This window comes from Scomber scombrus, chromosome 17, assembly GCF_963691925.1.
Source record: "Scomber scombrus chromosome 17, fScoSco1.1, whole genome shotgun sequence".
Lineage (NCBI taxonomy): Eukaryota > Metazoa > Chordata > Actinopteri > Scombriformes > Scombridae > Scomber > Scomber scombrus.
This window is the reverse complement of record NC_084986.1, coordinates 9,292,234-9,311,492: the sequence shown is the minus strand read 5'-3', so window position 1 is coordinate 9,311,492 and position 19,259 is coordinate 9,292,234. Positions and strand designations below refer to the sequence as shown.

At 39.4% G+C, this 19,259-nt stretch overlaps 1 protein-coding gene across 1 annotated transcript; it reads right to left on the bottom strand.

The window, feature by feature from the left end:
- Positions 1–6,039: 6,039 nt before the first annotated feature.
- Positions 6,040–18,536, bottom strand: selenoi (selenoprotein I). The gene is made up of 10 exons (XM_062437602.1): positions 18,358–18,536; positions 14,881–14,949; positions 14,278–14,386; positions 13,528–13,602; positions 11,339–11,601; positions 11,135–11,243; positions 11,005–11,053; positions 10,733–10,913; positions 10,429–10,608; positions 6,040–9,456 (listed from the first exon to the last, which is right to left on the bottom strand). The coding sequence occupies exons 1-10, from the start codon at positions 18,412–18,414 to the stop codon at positions 9,349–9,351; spliced, it is 1,200 nt and encodes a 399-aa protein (XP_062293586.1). The 5' UTR covers positions 18,415–18,536; the 3' UTR covers positions 6,040–9,348.
- Positions 18,537–19,259: the final 723 nt, after the last annotated feature.

Genomic DNA, 19,259 nt, shown 5'->3' with positions numbered 1-19,259 from the left:
TTCTTGCATCTGGAGGATCTGGTTCAATGTAACAAGTGAAATATCTGTCTATGCAAATGTGCGCTTTATGTGTGTTTGTCTTAGTTTGTGCCATAGAGACAGAGACTGGTGTTCATACAGAGGTGATGGCATCCGGACTCTAATGAGACTTAAGTCACAAAAATTAGGACTTGAGACTTAACACAGACCAGAACTTGTGAAATTAACCTAAAACTGACTTTAAACTAGAAAGCAAAAAACTTCAAGTCAAGTAAAGTTTAGGTAAAATCCTGCAATAACAAACAATCAGACAGACAAGCAGGCCATGCATCGCCACTCACAGTAAATATTTAAAGGAATAGTTTGACATTTTGGTAAATGTGTTTATTCACTTTCCTGCCAAGAGTTAGCTGAGATTATTGATTCCACTCATGTTTGTGCAATAAATATGAGAATTATGTCACAGACTATGTCTTGGTTTATATATCTTTAGCACACAAACATGAGAGTGGTATCAATCTTCTCATTAACTCAGCTCTTGGTAAAAGAATGGATGAGCATATTTCTCAAAATGACAAACTATTCCCTATAATTATCAGACCTATGCATGAAAGGGACTTGGTCTTAGCTGTGTCATTTTAATACTCTGCATTTAGAGACTTGAAAGACTTGAATTTTCTTAAAATCTTGAGACGAAATGACTTCAGACTTGACTTGGATTTGCCCTACAAGATGTCCATACAGCTTTGGTTGTGTAACATGAGCACACCTTTATTATATACTGTCTATGTAATTTTCTGACATCTTGAGAATTGTTTTATTGTGATTCTCAGGTTGAAAACAGATGAATTTAAATAATGTGTGACTTAGAGTCAGTGTGCAAGTGTTACTCCGTCAACCTTGTAGTCTTACTTAAACACTTGTTATAGGCTATGTGTACACTTATTTTGTCATGTTATAAATATCAGGCCATTCACTTAACAAAGAATTGGAAATGTGGTATTTTTTAAAAACCCTGATGTCACTTTTTACTTCATTACATCTCTCTACATACCATCTTCATTCTCTAATGGCGTCTTCCCTCACCTTGAAGTCAATTTCGTTTGTCCCGCTCTCAGTTGCTACTGCGGCAGAATGAAGGTTAAGTTAACGTTAATAACGTTTCAGCCGCTGTCATGCCCTGTTGGGTAAGACACTATAGAGATTGACATTGGTGGTCACTGAAGGTTAGTCATCTTTGCCTTTCTTTTGTTAGCATTATTAAAGATACCAAACATGCCTGGACATGTCTACTCTGTACTTGTCTTTACTTACTGCTTTTTCTGATGTTTGTTGAGCTGGTTAATTATTAGAGGAGCCTCAGAACAGACAGTCTTACAGACGTCTGAATCCAAACAAGGACAATTATTACAGTCATAAATTATTTTTGTCTTTCTTTATTTCACTGTGCTAGAGTCCTAAGAGGGTGTACATCCACATGCTTTGGATGTGATATATTTACCAGCTTGGTTTAGCGTGTAAATATTTGCTATTAGTACTAAATGCAGTGAAGTATTGGACACATTTTAATTTTTACCTGATGATGGCACTAGATGAAAAGTCAGTGGATCTCCAAGTTCATTATATTTCTCCTGCATGACATGAATGTGTCGAGCAACTTTTATGGCAATTCATCCACTAGCTGTGACAATTCATTCAAAACCACAAATGTGAACCTCATGGTGGTGCTTGAGGAAAAGTAAGAGGATCAAAAAAAGTCAGGAAGTCTGGGAACGATGAATGTTCTGTACAAAATTTGGTGTCTACTTGTGCAATAGCTGCTGAGATATTTCAGTCTGGTGGCCGCTAGCATGACGTGTGTTCACATTGTTGATGCATGACTGTGTATCCCATCATTCTGGTGTACTGCAGCTTAATCCCTGTGTTAATGACTGATGAGAGATGCATCCTTTGTGCTCTTTCTTTTGCAGAACAAATGCAGGATTAAGTGCCGTACCAAAAGAGCTAATAAGCAGCTGCCCTCATCTTGACCACCCCTGACACAATGAATACCATACACTGCATCTCCTCTATGTTAAACAAAAATGTTTTTGTGTTTTTTGCCATGAAATGTTATTCATTTTGTGTAATATCATAATTTGACACTGATTTAGAGTTCTGATAATGATAGTGATATGGAAAATCCATACTCGTGGTTACCTGGAGGCCAAAAGGGGTTGCAGGTGCAGTGGTTATGGAATGAAATGGATGGTGTTACTTCATTAGCACTTCAATAGTCTTGGGTGTCTCTGAGTATAATCGTGGTGCCCATCACAGTGTTTGTGTGTGTGTGTGTCAGTCTGGGCATGCCTGTGTTCCGGCGTGTCTGGTTTCTAATGATGGTCATCTATAATTGAGTGTCACCTTGCGGTTTGGGGGTGGGGTCCACGGTGGTTAACTAGGATCTGGCTGCTCTGCCATGGCAGTGTGTGTATGAGTCACAGGGGTCACCAGTGCACAAAACGTCCAGCATCGCAGGGCAGCAACCGGAGCCGAACACTGTTTAATTGATGCCACCTCTGATTAACTGTCAGTTCAGGATCATCACCAGCTAATTCACTAAAAGACGTCCTGACCAGAGGGGCACTGTGTCACTTTAACCTCAACACATGGGAGCTGCCCTTAACTTCTACACATGGGAGCTCACATGCAGGTTGACAAGAAACCACATTATTGTTTTTTTAGTCAAGCACCCCAAAATATGGCGTTAGATAATAATTATGTTAATGATGTTCTTACAACTGAGTCACAATATCGAATCATGATTTTACACCTTGATTTAAAGCCACTTCATGTGCAATTTTGTAAGCATGATGTTTTTAATCGTAAAACAATGAGACAGTCTTGTAAAGACAAATGTTTTGGCACAGTGTCTTTTTACTGATTTTGATTATTTTCCTGTTTTTTTTTTTTGTATGTCTCAAAATATATCCTTAATTAAGGGATAATTACTAATACTTTATACAAAAGTAGACTAATAATAAGATGCAAAAAATGTTTTAGGTCACCAGCATGACAAAAATCTCTCAGTTGATGAATCATTAATATTAAAGCAATTAATAAATGCTGATGAGTTTTTTTAATTTTTAATTTTGGAACAGTCCATCAAGACTGCATTTTTGTTAAAGTCATTAGTCAAAGTCAAAGTCATTCAAACCCATGAATATGTCTCTTTCTAATTAGTCATCAGCTAAAGCTAGTGAGTCATCTGAAATCATAAATGCTAAAAAGTCACTGATAGGCGCTGATTGGGTTTTTACAATCCATCAAGTCTGCAGCTGTAAATGTTAATATGTTTTAAATAAATGGACTGTTATCAGGATTTCCTGCAGCTAAAAAGAAGGGTCCTGCCGTCCAAGAAATGTCATGCAGCAGGAGGACAAACTCCCAGCCAAAGAAAATTGCCATGGCAGCCAAAAAGCTCTTGTGAATGGTTTAATAACATTATTAATTAACGTTAATAAAGTCAGCATTGGTTGCAACTTATAACCCCTGTATAAATGTAGTGGTACCAGTTTTTTAAAGGAGTACTGCACTAAAAACCAACATGTTGAGTATCAGAAACTCACCATCGAGGCTAGAAAGGGTGACTCTAAAGAGTCGTGGATTGCTCCTTTGTGAAGGACTCAAAAAATATAGTGAACATCTGGATCAACAGCAGATCCATTCTCTGTGCTTCAGTTTAATCTGCAGCACAGATAAAACTACTAATGTTCTACTTTTTCTTTTCTTTTCTGTCTTTTCTTTTGTTGCAGCCTACTTTTTTTATGGAAAACACACTGGAAAAAGAAACCTTTACAGATACAAATACATTTTTCTCATACAGTATCTTCTAAGCTACTGTATGATCCACTGAAGATAATCAACTCCTTTTAAAACACTTTGAACCCCCGGCTTCATTTAGCCATTCCCAGACAAAAGGAGCTGGACATGCTTAACGGACGAGCAAACCTCTGGCTCGCTCACAGCACATTGTTTGGATGAATCATTGCTCGATGGGAGTCATATTTCTTGATGAAAAAGATCCCGTCAAGATAAGTGACCGCCATGATCCGCTGCCAGCTGTTTTGACAGGCAGCACTCAGCACCTACACATTCACAATAGAGGGCCAGTCCAAGACAGACATGCTGTGCCTCCACTTTCAAACATACTGACTCAGGGATATACAAGCTTTTATTAAGGGCAAATTTGCCCCACTTTGATGTTCTCTGGTAATTTAGATTATTTTAGGATTTCTGATTTCTCCCCATTAAGAGAGTTTTTTTCATTCACTCAACACTCCCTCCCAATCTTCTTGCATAGAATGCCTGGAGTTGTTTTTTTTAAAGAGTGCTTTAAGTGCAAAGACGATAAAAACAAACACAAGCTTTTGCTGCCAGACAAACCTGCGGGTGAGGAGACAATCAATTACTAATGAAGTCTGTAACAGAGAGCGGAGCCGCATGAGTCAGAGGTGTTAAGTTCAGCACACGTGTTATTCACACTGTGAGGACTATAAAAATGCCAACTGTTGCTTTTTTTTTTTACCTGTGAAACTCATTGTAGGGTACAAGAACAATACTTTCATCATTCCTCACTCTTGGTCCACAACTACTGCACACCAGCATGGAAAAGGAAATCATGTCAGCTTAGACATCTATTGAGCTACAACTCCATCTGCTGAAGCCTCTATGCAGTGCAGCCTGTTTTGTGAATATTTTCCCCCTTTGCTTACATCCAGTTTTCTGCACAATTCTAAATACATATTGCTTATGTCTGATCTCTCAACCAGCTCTGCACGACACATATTTCATATATAGCACGCTCACTTCAAAAATGTTTCACGTTTCAGCACCATTGCCATCACATTTTCTTCGGAAAAAATACCTCAAAACTGGAACTGGAATGCAGTATAAAGTCCATCTGTGCTTTACAGCAGATTGTAAAGTCCAAAATAAAAGTTATCAATAAATCATGATGACTTGTAGTATTCTGAACTATAATCCAGGACACTGTAGATCCTCACTCTGCAACGGTCCAGCAGCGCTCTGACCCTCGGCCTGGGACATACGCCATTGTAATGACATCACCTCGTCAAAGTCTTGACATACATGATCTACACGAGCCAAAACCATGAATACCACATGAAAAGAGCTCAATTTCGGATCATGCACTTTATTATATCTCCTCCACATACATGCACTTTGATGTTTGGCTGCCTGAACTCACTGCTGCATTAATTGTAGTTTCTCCAGCTGATCAAGAGTAATGGAAATTGAAAGCTGCATTACTGACTCAGTCTGCTCAACCTCAGCTGGAATTATCTAATATTCTCATTTTCAGATACAGGAACATATACTGCATTTATAAGCCTGTAATGCAGTTTATAGAAGGTGAGACAGACCTTCAAAGAGACAATCATTGCCAAGCTTTTTTCCCTCTATTTTTTGGAGGTTTTTTTCTACTTCCATTTGTATTTTCCAACATCTTATAAATTAAATACATGTTGCTGACGTTGAATGTGTACCCATCAAATATTCATCATTTACACATTACAATTGTTTAAGTTGTTAGCGTCTGTGTTTAGAGCAAATATATAATTGCTATTATATATATTATATATACCATTTTGGTAAGTGTGTGTTAGGTTGTGGTATATGAGTGAGAAGATGTAGCTTTTTGGTTCTGTAGAGACTATCTGGGAACAGATTACTATATTGATATCAGTGCTTCATTTTGGAGAGAAAGTGTGAGGTTAGTAGTGAAACGGGTGTGTCGTTTGGGGAAACTTGTTAAAACGTTGCAGTTGCCAAGTTTAGGCTTTTTGTAGGAAAATGTGTGAAAATGAGGAAATGGGTTGAAACCTTATTGGTATTTAATTAAAGGGCAGTCTGTGGTACCACAGGAGGGGCCACAAGGGGCCTCAATAGTCTGTCAGGAGGTTCAAATCTGCTCTCTGCTGATCCCTAGTGGTCAGTAAATAATCTGCAGGCTGTCTTCACTTCCTTTCAAGTTTCCAGCTAACACACACAGCAAAGTGGTTAATGAAAATTCACTTTTATTTGTTTCTGGACAGTCCTTCCTTTCACTGGTTAAATACAACATCACAAGTAGCCACACCAACGCCCTGGAGTGTGTGCCAGGGCAGCATTATACAACAACTTAGTCACAGATTGAACAACTCCGTTCATTGATCCAGGGGGGTTAAGATTATTTTTTTTTCCTAAAAAGTGGTGAGTGAAGCAGAGGAAGACACTATAAAAAATGCCCATAGAGAATTTGCAATGAACATTTTTTTTTATTTTTATTTATAATTCTAAAGAAAGGAATTCACATGCCAGCTGGATGAGAGAAATTGGACTTGCTTTAACATTTGTTCCTGATTTTTATTTGTTTCTTTAATGGAGCACTTTCTTCTCAACCAGCTGACATTTTTTCTTCTGTTAATATATGAAATCCCTCTTTGCGTTTAGCATTGTTTGTAGTGTCTGCAGCTCAAGGTGGAGATCTTCACACCCAGAGCTCGTCCCCTACTCTCCCAGAGAAAAGACCCAGAGCATGGTCCAATCAAGCCAGTTGGAGCAGCAGCAACAACGGTTCATAAAAACTGTGCTGGCAGATCTAAGAGCTGCTACCTGGACAGCAGGCGTCACTCGCTGGTCTACCAGTTCACCTGCACCATGTTTAGAGAAATTGGCCAACCGGATGTGTAGTTTTAAAAAATAAAAATGGAGAAATAATATACGTATTTACACAGATATCCACACATAAAGAGTATACACCCATACATTAACAGACATGTACACATGGATCTGCACGAACCCAGACAGTGCATATACAGTTCACCGTTTTGGTGGTGAAATCTCAGTCACAGTTCTCGTCACTTCACTACAATCTATGGTCTCCGAAGTCACAGATGCGGGGCTCCCAATTCAACTCTGATAGTGTGCTTAGAACAGCATACAAGCTTTCTCCACTTGAAGCACAGACACACCGGATACCAAAACTGGGCTACTTTGCTGGGTATAATGGCAGTAGAGTTGGATATCCCAGTCGTAATAGTACTGCAGGGAGACTACAGTACAAGGCTGTGCCTGTGGTTTAAATATTCAAGTTGCTCAATAACAGCTTATGTACAAAACCTTTGGACAACTGCGGAGCATCGGTAAAAATGCATAAGCAAAACTGAAAGCAAAGCTGAAGATCCAAGTTGATTTTTACATTTCACATCCTCTGTGCATCTAAAACGTTTCCTACTGACTTTCAGTCATTGGGTACAACCTCACCTTTACCTGTAACAACTTAAATGAGATGATTATTGTGACTTCACATTCAGACAGATAACTGAAAGGCATTTAAATCCACATTGAACTTATTACAGGGCTTTTCCAATAGTCCATATCCTGGGCAATTTGAACATTTTTCCTTCATAAAAACTTTGATCCAGACATTCAAACCTGTGGTTTACGGCTGACTGAGTCCACCTGTTTTTTCCACAGGTAAAAATGAGACATGACATGTAAACCAGAGCCGTACCACACTCTGTGGATTTTTTTTGTGTGTCTGGTTTGGTTGAGAAATGAGGTTTAAAATATCAGTGAAGAGGAGGACAGACTCATGGAACACTCTATCCTTTAGTCTTTTTCCCAGATTGATCATTCAGACGTAATTCTGATGGCAAAGTGAGACTCTCAAGTGTAGCTGAGGCTCTTAGCGCTTTCCTACATCCTGTGTTAAAAGATGCAGGAGACTGAAGCACGGGAGAGTCCATGCACTAATCGCTTTTCAACAGCAAGGCTAAAAAGGACTTGAAATGGTTAGATCACACACAGACAAACACACATTCTCCAAACTACAACCACACTGACAAAGTGTCAAAGTTGTAACATGAAAAATCTGAATTTTGCGATGAAAAGCCACACGGATAATAAGTAAACCCAGTCTTGTCTAACTTGGCTCTGTTGTGAAAATAAAGAGAGACCAAGTAGCCACTGCTATAATACCACCTTCACCATTGAAACACAGCTTGAATCACACAGAGAGACAGTGTTTAACAGCCCGAAAAAAAAAAGCAACAAGACACAAAGTTAAAAACAGACAGTATAAAAGGTGTGATATCAATATCTGTGTGTGAGCAGGAGAGTGCGGCGCCAAGCAGCAGTGTGGTTTTTACAGTGTCCTGTGCGACGGCTTGTTCCCTCAGAGTGAGTCCGCTCCGTGTACGGCTTTTGGACACACTCTTCATTCAAGCGCTGCGCGACTGAACCTCACACCTTTGCCATGGCAACAGAAAACAAAACAAAACCAAACCAAACACCCCCCAATATTTGTAAAAAAAAAACCCAAAACCTTAAAAAAACTGAACGAATCAGCGCGAAGACACGACACCTCAGAAAGTAGGGCGAGCCGGGAGGCCAGTGCTCAGACAGAGGTCAAAGTGGGAGGTTAGTAGAGTTCAAAAGTTCAGAGGTTACCCTGGTCAATTCTTGCCCTGGTTGGTCAGTATCCAACTCTGTTTACTCAGTCGTCACCACAAAATGTTAAATTAATTAGAGGGAATTTTATACAATGTTTTACAGGAGTTATCATTTTTTTTAAAGATTAATTTCAGTTTGAAAATAAAATGCCTCAAACCCCTTAACATATACAGTATATATATAGCTATTAACATTTATCACCGTGACTTCCAGCTGCAAATCGTCCGATGATAAAAAGGTGACTGAACCTTTAAACTCTGGACACAGCTGTGGATGTGTGAGCCACATGTGGCCAGAACTCGAGAGGCTCACTCAGGCTTGAAACAACACTACTTGAGGCATTCCTGTTAATATATATAATAAAACTGACATGGCGTTTCCCCAAGGCATATTATACATTCATAATACTATGTGAGTGTGAGTGTAAGTGTGTGTGTGTGTGTGTGTGTGTGTGTGTGTGTGTGTGTGTGTGGCTGTGTTTGAAATGCCTGCCACGAGATATAAAGAATCTGCATTAAAGCAGAGTAATGTACTGGATGTATCAGTGTATGTTTGAATGGCTTGTCTGGGCTCCTGTCCTCACGACTGAAGCACATTTCCGTAGGAAACAATTGCACCTCATTGGCTCAACCAAGTAGGCCAATCACCAATGATGGAAGCCAGAGCCCCTGGGCACACCCCATCACCTTGTCCAGAGGTGGTAGGTTGGTTGGGAATGTGTGTGCGAGTGTGTATTGTGTGTCTGTGTTTGGGGACAGTGGAAAAGAGGGCCACAGTCTGTTCCACTTGCAGCCTCCTCATGGATGGAGGGGAGGGGATGCGGTTTCCGTGGTGATGAGAGTGAAGTGTCGGTAAGCCGAGGAGGGGAGGAGCCTAGACCTCCGCTCCTTTCAAGCCGATTCGTTCCTCCTCCTGTCAGTCACTGTTGGCCTTCTTCAGGGAGAAGGCAAAGATGTTGAAGTGGCTGCTGAGCTGTTGAACCTGGTCATGAAAAAAAAACATTACTTTTTGTCAAATTCAAGTCTGTATTTCATTTTTAAATGTGTGTAATTTATAACATTTAGCAGCACAGGACCAACAACAACTACATCTGTCTTTCATTTTGGAGCCCAGGTACATTAAAATATTTATTGTAACCATTAGACATGGCACTGAAATCCATAAGAAAAAGGCTAAAAGTACTTTAAAAGGGAAAAAAAATCTCTGCGGTTTTAGATTCAGTATAGTAAATGTTTTGCTTAAAGGAACAGTTCAACACTTTGGAAAATATGTGTATTTGCTTTCTGGTGGAGTAAGAAAAAGATGAATGGATGCATGGTTGGATGGATGAGAGGATTGATACAATTGTCACATCTGTCTACTTAATAAAAGGCTACAGCCAGCAGCTGGTAAACTTAGCTCAGCATAAAAGCCATACAATGTAAACCATAAACAAATTTAGGAGTAAAAAAAGTTAATTTGTCATTTTGCAGAGATTATGAGCCAGACTATTTCTTGTCTGGGACCAGTTGCCAGGCAACCAACAGAGACAGTTACTAGAGCCAAGAAATATTTGGTCAGAAAACCCCTTGTAAAGTGGAAAATTGAAGTTTTTACACTTAATTTTTTGAACCGAATGAAACAAACTAGACATTATGTGTTTTGTGGTGAGCTTTAGATGTGCCCGTAGGTGGAGTTTTGCATCCTTGAACCGTTCCAGGCAAGGCTTTTCTTCCTTGTTTCCAGTTTTTATGCTAATCTAAAATAAACAGCTGCTGGCTGTAGCTTCATATTTACTATACAGACATGAAGGTGATATTGATCTTCTCATCTAACTCTCCTGTAGAATGTGAATAAGTGTTTTTTTCCTTTAGAATATGGAAATGCCAATATTTTGTTGGTGTTATTAATATATTGCTTTTTTTTATTCAAAAGAGGTCATGTATATGTTGTTGTGTGTGTGTGTCTTCTTACCACTGATACGCCGTAGTGTATGTGCGCTAGTATTACAGCGGCTGTCCATAGATACAGCAGTAGCGTCTCATTGGCGACGACTCCAGTCACCGCTAACAACACCACTGGTGTCATGGGCAGCAACAGCCAGCTCAGCGGCTGGCAACGTGTGTTACTCATCTGGCACACAATGAGCTTACACTGCAGGATAAATACACACACACACAAATTAATAAAAGGTACATTAGCACCTGAACACTTAAATGTATGCTTTATGTGGTTGTGGAAAGTGGTTTGTGAGAGTGAGAAATCAGCAGAAACTCACCGTGACGTTAGCGAAGGCTGTCCCCACCATGAGGTAGAAGATCCTGGGCTGCAGCTCGAGGATATTCGATGGAGAGAAAACCACCCAAATGGTGGATAAGATAAAGAGGAGGACGGGAGAAAGGAAGGGCAGGAAGGCTTCATACAAGTTGCTGTGTTTCAGAGTGTTACTGCGGTGAGCCCTACAAAATTACAGAGGGTGACAGTTTCAGAGCTCTGGGTGAAACAGCACTGCCGCACTTTTATTAACACGCACATTAAAACTAGACTCACTTCAGGACATTGTAGAGGCTCATGGGTAAGGTCACAGTGAAGGAACAGGCTGGAAATCAACAGACATGAGTTACTTCAGCTGCTTCAGCAAATGGAATAAATGTAATCACAGTGACCAATCAAGGCTCACCTATGATCATGAAGGTGAAAAGGTCTCTATAGAGGAAGTGAAACAGAACCGGCTGGTACCACGTTTCTACGCCGACGACGGCAGTGACCAAGTAAACGAGGGAGATGGTCTGGAAGGAGATGGGACGCAAGACAGTGAGTTATTAGAAGCTTGCTCGCTTTGTATTTCATTTTATTTCTTATTTTAACGTGTGTGTGTCCTCACCACTTGACTGACGTCGTATCCCCAGGGCAGAAACAAGATGCCGGTGTTATATTTTTCCCAGTGAGATAGGATGAAAGAGAAAAGCACCACCCAGAGGATGTAATACAGTGTGGCCACACCAACGCCGCTCTCCCCACGCCCAAATATGGAGTACACAGTGGCCACAAAGAAGATACAGGCCCAGCTGTCCAGCCCATGGTCAAACAGCTCCCCGAGTGGCGTGGAGGAGTTGGTGCGCCGTGCCTGTTTACCATCAACACCGTCTAAACAAAACAAAGAAAGACACGCATTACAAAGAGTATATTTTTATGTGAACATTTATACAGGAACATAAACATACATGGTGTAAAAGAGATTGTTTACTCAATATTTTTCACGTCTCCGCTCAGTCAAAGCTGCTCCCCACATTAACATAACTGGACAGTCTTTGAACGACAGCCACATTCCTACATCCCACCACCGACTTCGCTTACACAGCAACTGATCCGAGCTACATTCATTTCACCCAGATATTGGAAGAATTCAGTAAGCACATCCTCATAGGAAATCACGATATGGAAAGTTGTTTTACTTTAATGGTTCACAAAATGGTCAGCAATATTTTTAATTGACTTTAGTGTGGTTCACAGAGTACATGTCTGACCACAAATAGAAAAGGAATTTGACCGTAAAATGGATCTGGATTTGTTTGACTGCTGTTACATCCACTGACTAACAGTCCAGGGTATATGTGAGGGCATCCATATGGCTCTATGTTTAAAGAGAAAGCATACTTTCTTTCTTTCTTTGCCACCAATGTCAGTATATAAAAATGCTCACAGAGTCTCTCAGTTATATAAATCCAATCCAGATTCAAACACTGTTGAAGAAGAGTTAAAGAAAACGAGATGAAAAGCTAATATATGAAAAAGAAAGGCTATAAACTGTAATGTTACTTTGAAACAAAAACTCCAAGTGCACCTACAGATGAGAGGCATTATTTGGGGGTTCTTGGTGGTGAACTTCGAACAGATTTCCAAATGTTCATCATACATGTTACACCTTCTGTGTAAATATTGTTCTGTTAAACTGACTATTCCTGCTTGAGTAGGGAGGGGTGGATTGGTACGAAGGGAGTGGCTTAATTACATAATTTTTTCATGAGTCAGAAGCTCTTAAAAATCCTCGGAGTTCACGTTAAATGGTAAACATTTGACCATGAAGTCATATGTACCTTTTATATACTGTATTGATTTTATAGCCACTTGCGGGCAGTGGAGCAAGCTGAAACCACAATATCTATCTATCTATCTATCTATCTATCTATCTATCTATCTATCTATCTATCTATCTATCTATCTATCTATCTATCTATCTATCTCCTTACAACATTTCTCCTCATACATTTGACTCATATTTAATAGAAAAATGTTAATCAGTGCAGCTTAAAACAAAACTGTAAAGACTCATTCATGTGAGCTGTGAAGCGATCACCAGGCCAGTCTAACAGGTTGGGATAATAAATGAGTAGGTGGGAGTAAATACAGATTGTATACAATCATTATGAATACAGTATCTACGCTGACATAAACTAAAGGTGTTTTGAGATACAATAAATGCTGTGGTCATATTCCAAACTCACAGCTTGAAGTATTTAAGTCTTATGATTACTATATCAAAACTTAATGAAACACTGGATAGTGACAACAGCGTGTTCTTACAAGTAAAATAACATACAGTTTGTTTTGTGTCTTACTAACCCTAACCCTTAATCATGATTATACAGTTTGACAGTTGTGCAATCCTTTTTATTACATATCATAAAATCCCATGGAAACTGTCATCCTTAAATGTATGTCAGTATCTTGACTACAACACCACACTTGTTTTTAAATGATAAACCTGCTGTTTGATAATGAGGCATCGTCTTGGTTCCTTTTTTTTTTTACCTCCCCCAATAACACAACAATCACAGCAAGTAAAAAATGACTACACAAATTTCAAATATATCCAAACATCCAGGATATCAGGCGCAGTATATTTCAGGACAAGGGCGCATGATTTAGACTTCTACATCGACCTCTGAACTGATAGCTTTACTCTCAAGCTCAAGTTCTCATCCTACTAGGAAGAATTTCCCCTGTGCCTCTCAAAAACTCAAAAAGGGGGAGAAAGAACAACACACAGGGGCTGCAGGGGTTAGAACTCACCGAGCGTATAGGCCAAGAAGTTGAAAATCCCTGCAGCAACCCAGACCAAGCTAGGCACGTGTTCATGTCCTGCAGCTGAAACATAAATAAAGTGAAAATACAGAACACCACACACATACACAGCCTGTAGATTACTGTTTCAACTTTTCTGACTTCACACAAATGTACTCAGAAGTTCACTCTGAATTCAACTCATCTAAAACTGAAGGCAGTGCACAAATAAACTCACTTGACTATGTAACTGACTTCTAACAGCAAATATTTTTATGAGGAGAATTTGACGTAGTCATTGCAGTGATTAAAAACATGACAGGGCATCATATTACTACAGAGTCTTGCGTCAGCGTCAGTTTATATTATACAAACACTGACGTACATATTAACAGGAGAGTACTACAGTGTGTGTTTCTAGGATATAATGGGTTAGTGATTACACTGACACACCATAGGCAACGTTTCAGTAAGTGATGGACTTTGCCCTTCATAAACTCATCGACAAAAACACCTCCGGCTCATTCTCCATTTTTTAGATGGATTAAATTCAACTAGCTAGAGCTGAACAATTAATACAAATTATATCGAAATCGGACTATGGCCCAGTGCAGTTTTTTTTTTTACAGCAGGAGGTGCAATATTTGTTAGAGAAATGTGTGTCAAAATAAATTACGGTAGGTTTGGGGGACAAAAGACACTCAATAACATTCCCTCTTGCACTATGGAAAGGAAAAGCAGGCAGAGCATTGGATATACCTGAGGCATTGAAGTCAAAGTCGTAAAAGGCCAACATGAGGAAGTTTAACACGAGGAACATGAAGCCTGTGAATGTAATGAGATTTGGAGCCAGCCACGTCGGTAGAAACTGTTGAGGGAGACATGGACAGAGACAAAGATGCAGTGAATAAAAATATAAAATAGTGAAATAAAATGTGTGTTCTCATCATAAAAATGACTAAAATAACATACAGTAATCACACTTTTAGGTTTGATTATTAGATAACTGCAGAGAGGACTTTAGGGATACTAATTTACAGCAGATTGCTGTAAAACAGAAATTAAACTACAATACAGGCTTGACAAGGTGTCAGGGTCTTAACGTGTTGTTTACGATGGCGGTGGACCCATTTATATAAGAGATGAACAGTCTGTGCTATTTATAAGTTACATAACAGCTTTTGAGATGACACAGTATCTCCATAGTCCAGAGCAGACCATCACAATCAAAGACTGATGTGTACTGACACAGTGACACAGTGAGTGCGGATGTCTGGTTACTGTATCACCGCAGACTGTTGGAAACCTCATTAATGATGTAATGCGCGCACACGCACACAGAGCTGAACAGGTCTTACTCACCTTGACCACAAAGTTCCAGAAAGGGTGCATGACGTAGACAGACAGGGGATTCGAGTCCACTGCGCTGTACTGCAAAGACAAACATCATTTCATCAGCCAGGGTGTGATTATCATTAACCTACAATTCATATACTTTGGTTGCATTTTTCATATTTGACTCATTTAATCTCATTTTTCAGTAAAGATTGGCTTGTAAACAAACACCACATGGCCCCACAGGCAGCAGAAGATGTTTACTGGATCATATTGGCAGCCTGTCACCATGCAGATCAAAACAAACCTGATTCCAGTCTCTGTAACTTCATCCAGACATGACAGACGTGTGCGTGCTACTGCGTAATGTATCTAATGTACCTCTGGTGTTCGTGCAATTGAAGAAGTGTGCAGAGCTGCAGTTTGTGTGTTTTATAAAACCAGGCTTTCCAGCTCAGAGTAAATGCTGTCTCTCTAATGTCAGTCTGTTTTGGAGGGTGGTTTTCTGTAAAAGGTTTTGATTTAGAGTTCACTTTCACGCTGCTTCACCTGGAGGAAAAATCTTTTCTCAACCGAGGCAGGTGGCACGACACTTGAGGTGTACACATGAGGTTGCATTACTGATTTTAAAATGCGCTGCTCTCATAGAAGCAATACATTCTGGGGAGTTCAAATGAACCATTTTAAACATGTTTGCCAATGATGTAATTCAGTGCTACTATACAACAATCATCATACATACACTAAGATTTTAAAAATGAATCATCACAGATAACTGGCATTTATTGGCAATGCTTAAACTTCTTGTTTAGAACATCTATTGCAAATTAATACAGTCATGTTGTTGTGTAATGTCAAATGAGTGTTCTTAAGATTAACAAGGGTGATAAGATTACCACGTAAGCACAAACAGGCACAGTAACAATAATTCACATCCTCATCTTGCACAAACATGTCTGCACAAGAGAAAGAGACACAAAGCACACCAAAAGGCTCTGCAGTCTGCGTTCAGCGAGCAAAAAGGATGACTAAAGGAGGAAGACGGATGACAGCGTGAAAAACAAAGCGAGACCATCTCTTGAGTGTTTCGCCCTCACTTGCACGCTCGTGTCTGCACATCTTTTAAGAATACGACTGCTGTGTCAAAGAGAGCCACAAGTCCTTTCATTTACTGTCATCTGTCTTCCTCTCCTGAGGCCACTGATGCTCGAGGCTAACGCACCGAGTTTAGCCACTTAATAAGAAATGATTGGAAAAAAGCCTCTCATGATCAACAGCTCCTGGGAGCAGTTTAACACGGTAATCAAAAGAGGGGGTATTAAAAGGAGAGAGAGGGAGAGAGAGCCTCGGTGAACTATGCTTGAGTCATTTAAAGATAAGGAACATGACTAAGAGAATACAAAAGGCAGAAATATAAGTGCAGATTTAATGGAAAGAGGATTTTTGAGAGCTTAAAACTGACTCGTCATCGTTTATTTTAAATTAACTAAACATGGAAATAAGTCTTAAGATAACTCGGGCTGCTTGTCTTGTAAATATCGGTAGCTAAGTCAAATTATGTGGCCTTTTATCAAATTGTATTGTCTTTTACCATCCTTGACATAACTGCCACTCCTGTTTTTCTTCACATGAAGAGGGTGGTCCTTTTTAAACTTTTAAACAACACAATTTTATGGACACTGGACTTGCTTATTAAAACAATTTCACATGTCAGTTCCTGTTATCTGCCCGTGTTTCCCTTCAATGTAGTTGTTCCAGTTCAGTGGTCCCTCCCCTACTTATCCACTACAGCACCTGCTTAGTTTTTTTCTCTTCTATGGTTGTAATTACTGTAAACATTGAATAAAGGGGGCTTCTATACAAAAATGAGATAGACAACGGATCTCAGCAACATGTCAAAGTTCTAATTAAAGCTGTGTTTAACAGCTAAACACTACAGAGGGGAGAGAGTTGCGAGCTAACTGTTGGCACATTTGCACCAGCGCGAAGCAAGACATGATAAACAGTGACACATCTGGTGTTACACTGTATTTAGTGACCCATCAGATTCTGTGACCTGCAGTGTTGAAAGAAGCACTCACATCCTTTATGTAAGTAAAAAGTATCAATACCACAATTTAAAAATATTTCATTACAAGTATAAGTGTAGAAGTATTACCAGCTAAATTTACTAAATGTACTAAAGTAAAAATACTAAAATTAGTACTTGAATGAAGTATTTTTAAATTGTGGTATTGATAGCGTGAAGAATTTAGTGTCATCAAGCAGAGAAGTTAACCAGCTACCCCCACCCCTCGGCCTGCCCTTCCCAGCAGGTGGGAGAACCTACAGCGGCCGTGAAACTTTTGAAAAGCCCCCTCTAGAGCCAGTATCTGGTTTGTCCATTGTGGTCTAGTGTAGAAACATGACTTGATTTTTAATCCACTTGGCCAACTAAATGTTAAAATTTTACCAGCCACTTGATAGATTACTGTCATCTTTTTGGGTGATAAGTGAAACAAATCTACCAACTACTTGCACATTTTACCAGCTAGTGAGCGGTGGTAATTTTGTGCCCTGTGGAGGCCTCCATGGAAGAGGACCTGCTCCCTATGTAGATATAAAGGGCGAAAACACAACAATTCTTATTTTCAGGTGATTATAAAACATACTCAGGATTATTATATTACATTTCTGCCAAATCTGTTGCGCTTGATGCCATCAAATTATACAAAGTGCACCTTTTAGTCAAATATCTGAGTACATCATTAACACTGCAGGTCACAGAATATGATGGGTCGCCAAATACAGTGTAACACCGGCCAACCCCTTGAAAATCAATAAAACTATTCACCCACATTATATTCTACAAACATTTACACTGTACACAGTTTTGCTGAGTTTTGTTTTACTCAGCAGATTTTTAACGGTGTTTATAATATATAATATAATGAGGGTCAGTCTAGAATAGGGGTGTCAAACATACATCCTACTTTTAGGTGATTTATTACAGTAGAGTTATAATATGTATTTAAATATACGTTATTATGCAATGGTTTTACTGGTCCGGCCCACTCGAGATCAAATTGGGCTGCATGTGGCCCTTGAACTGAAATGAGTTTGACACACCTGACCTAGAGATTAGAAACTTTTTTTTAATCATCCCAAACTTGAACCCTATCAAATCACAAGACAACTATATTTAACTGACACTATTATAATTCAACATTAAGGTTAAATTTCACATCTTTATTCCTTGGCTATTCTTTTTACCTCTTATACTTGCTCTTGTTTTATGGCTTTTTGCTGTGTTGACTATACAGTACGTTTAGTCGACTGCTTTTAAACGCTGCTTTATAAATTAATTAGACTTGTGACAATAGCATGTAACTGTGGCTAGCTTCACAAACTCCTTTCTTTTTGTTGTTTCTTTTTTTTGCCAGTGCAGCAACCTGCAGATCGTGACAGTACAGTAAGGCTCAGAGTGGCTAACTTAGCAGCTAGCAGGCTATCACAATCTTTTACCTTGTATTTGTCGAAGCCCGCCAGCTGGTCCTGGGTGACATATTCATAGAGAGCCATGTTGGTACAAGTCTGGCTCCACCAATTAGAAAAGAAATGGATATTCCTCCTCCTTTTTTGGAAATATGAATCCCCCCAAAACGTTAGCTGCCGAGTCGAAATACCATGTAGCTCAGCCGCTGTCGTTCACGCCGGGTGAGGTGATGTCGAAACATTTGGGGCCACTCCTACTAACACCGAGCAGGGCTGAGGCTCACTACCGCCGCCTGCAGCCCGGAGGGGGTATTGCTTCTTCTTCTTAGTTTTTTGAAGGGTGATTTAGCATCCAAATTATTGCAATACAGCCATCTACTGGATTTGAACTAAATCCTCCACTGACAACATACAAATAATAACCCCTTCCCATCATTTAACACCCTGCTCTAAATTATCTAGGCTGGTAGGTTTTATTGGCTCCTCCTGCACATTTCTTTTTTGTTAGTTATTGTTTTACTTTCCTAATCTCAACAAATCTGCATGTATTTTATTTTATTTTTTATGTGCAAATAAACCAAACTAAACTAAACTATTTTTTACAGATGTTTGAGAGAAACTAAAGCCTAGAGATCTACATTTTTTCTAAATTTTCTCAGATTGTCTTTTCTACTGTACAAGGCTGGATTAGTACCCCTCGGGGCCCCTGGACACTGAAGCTGTTGGCAGCCTATTGCTGCAGCTCCTGCTCATAGTTCATCATGTTCATTTCTTTACTCTTATTTTGTGTGTGTGTGTGTGTGTGTGTGTGTGTGTATGTGTGTGTGTGTGTGTGTGTGTGTGTGTGTGTGTGTGTGTGTGTGTTTGTTTCTTATTGTTTTTATTGTTCTTTATTCTTTTTTCTTCTTATTATTTCTGCTCTTCTAATTTGT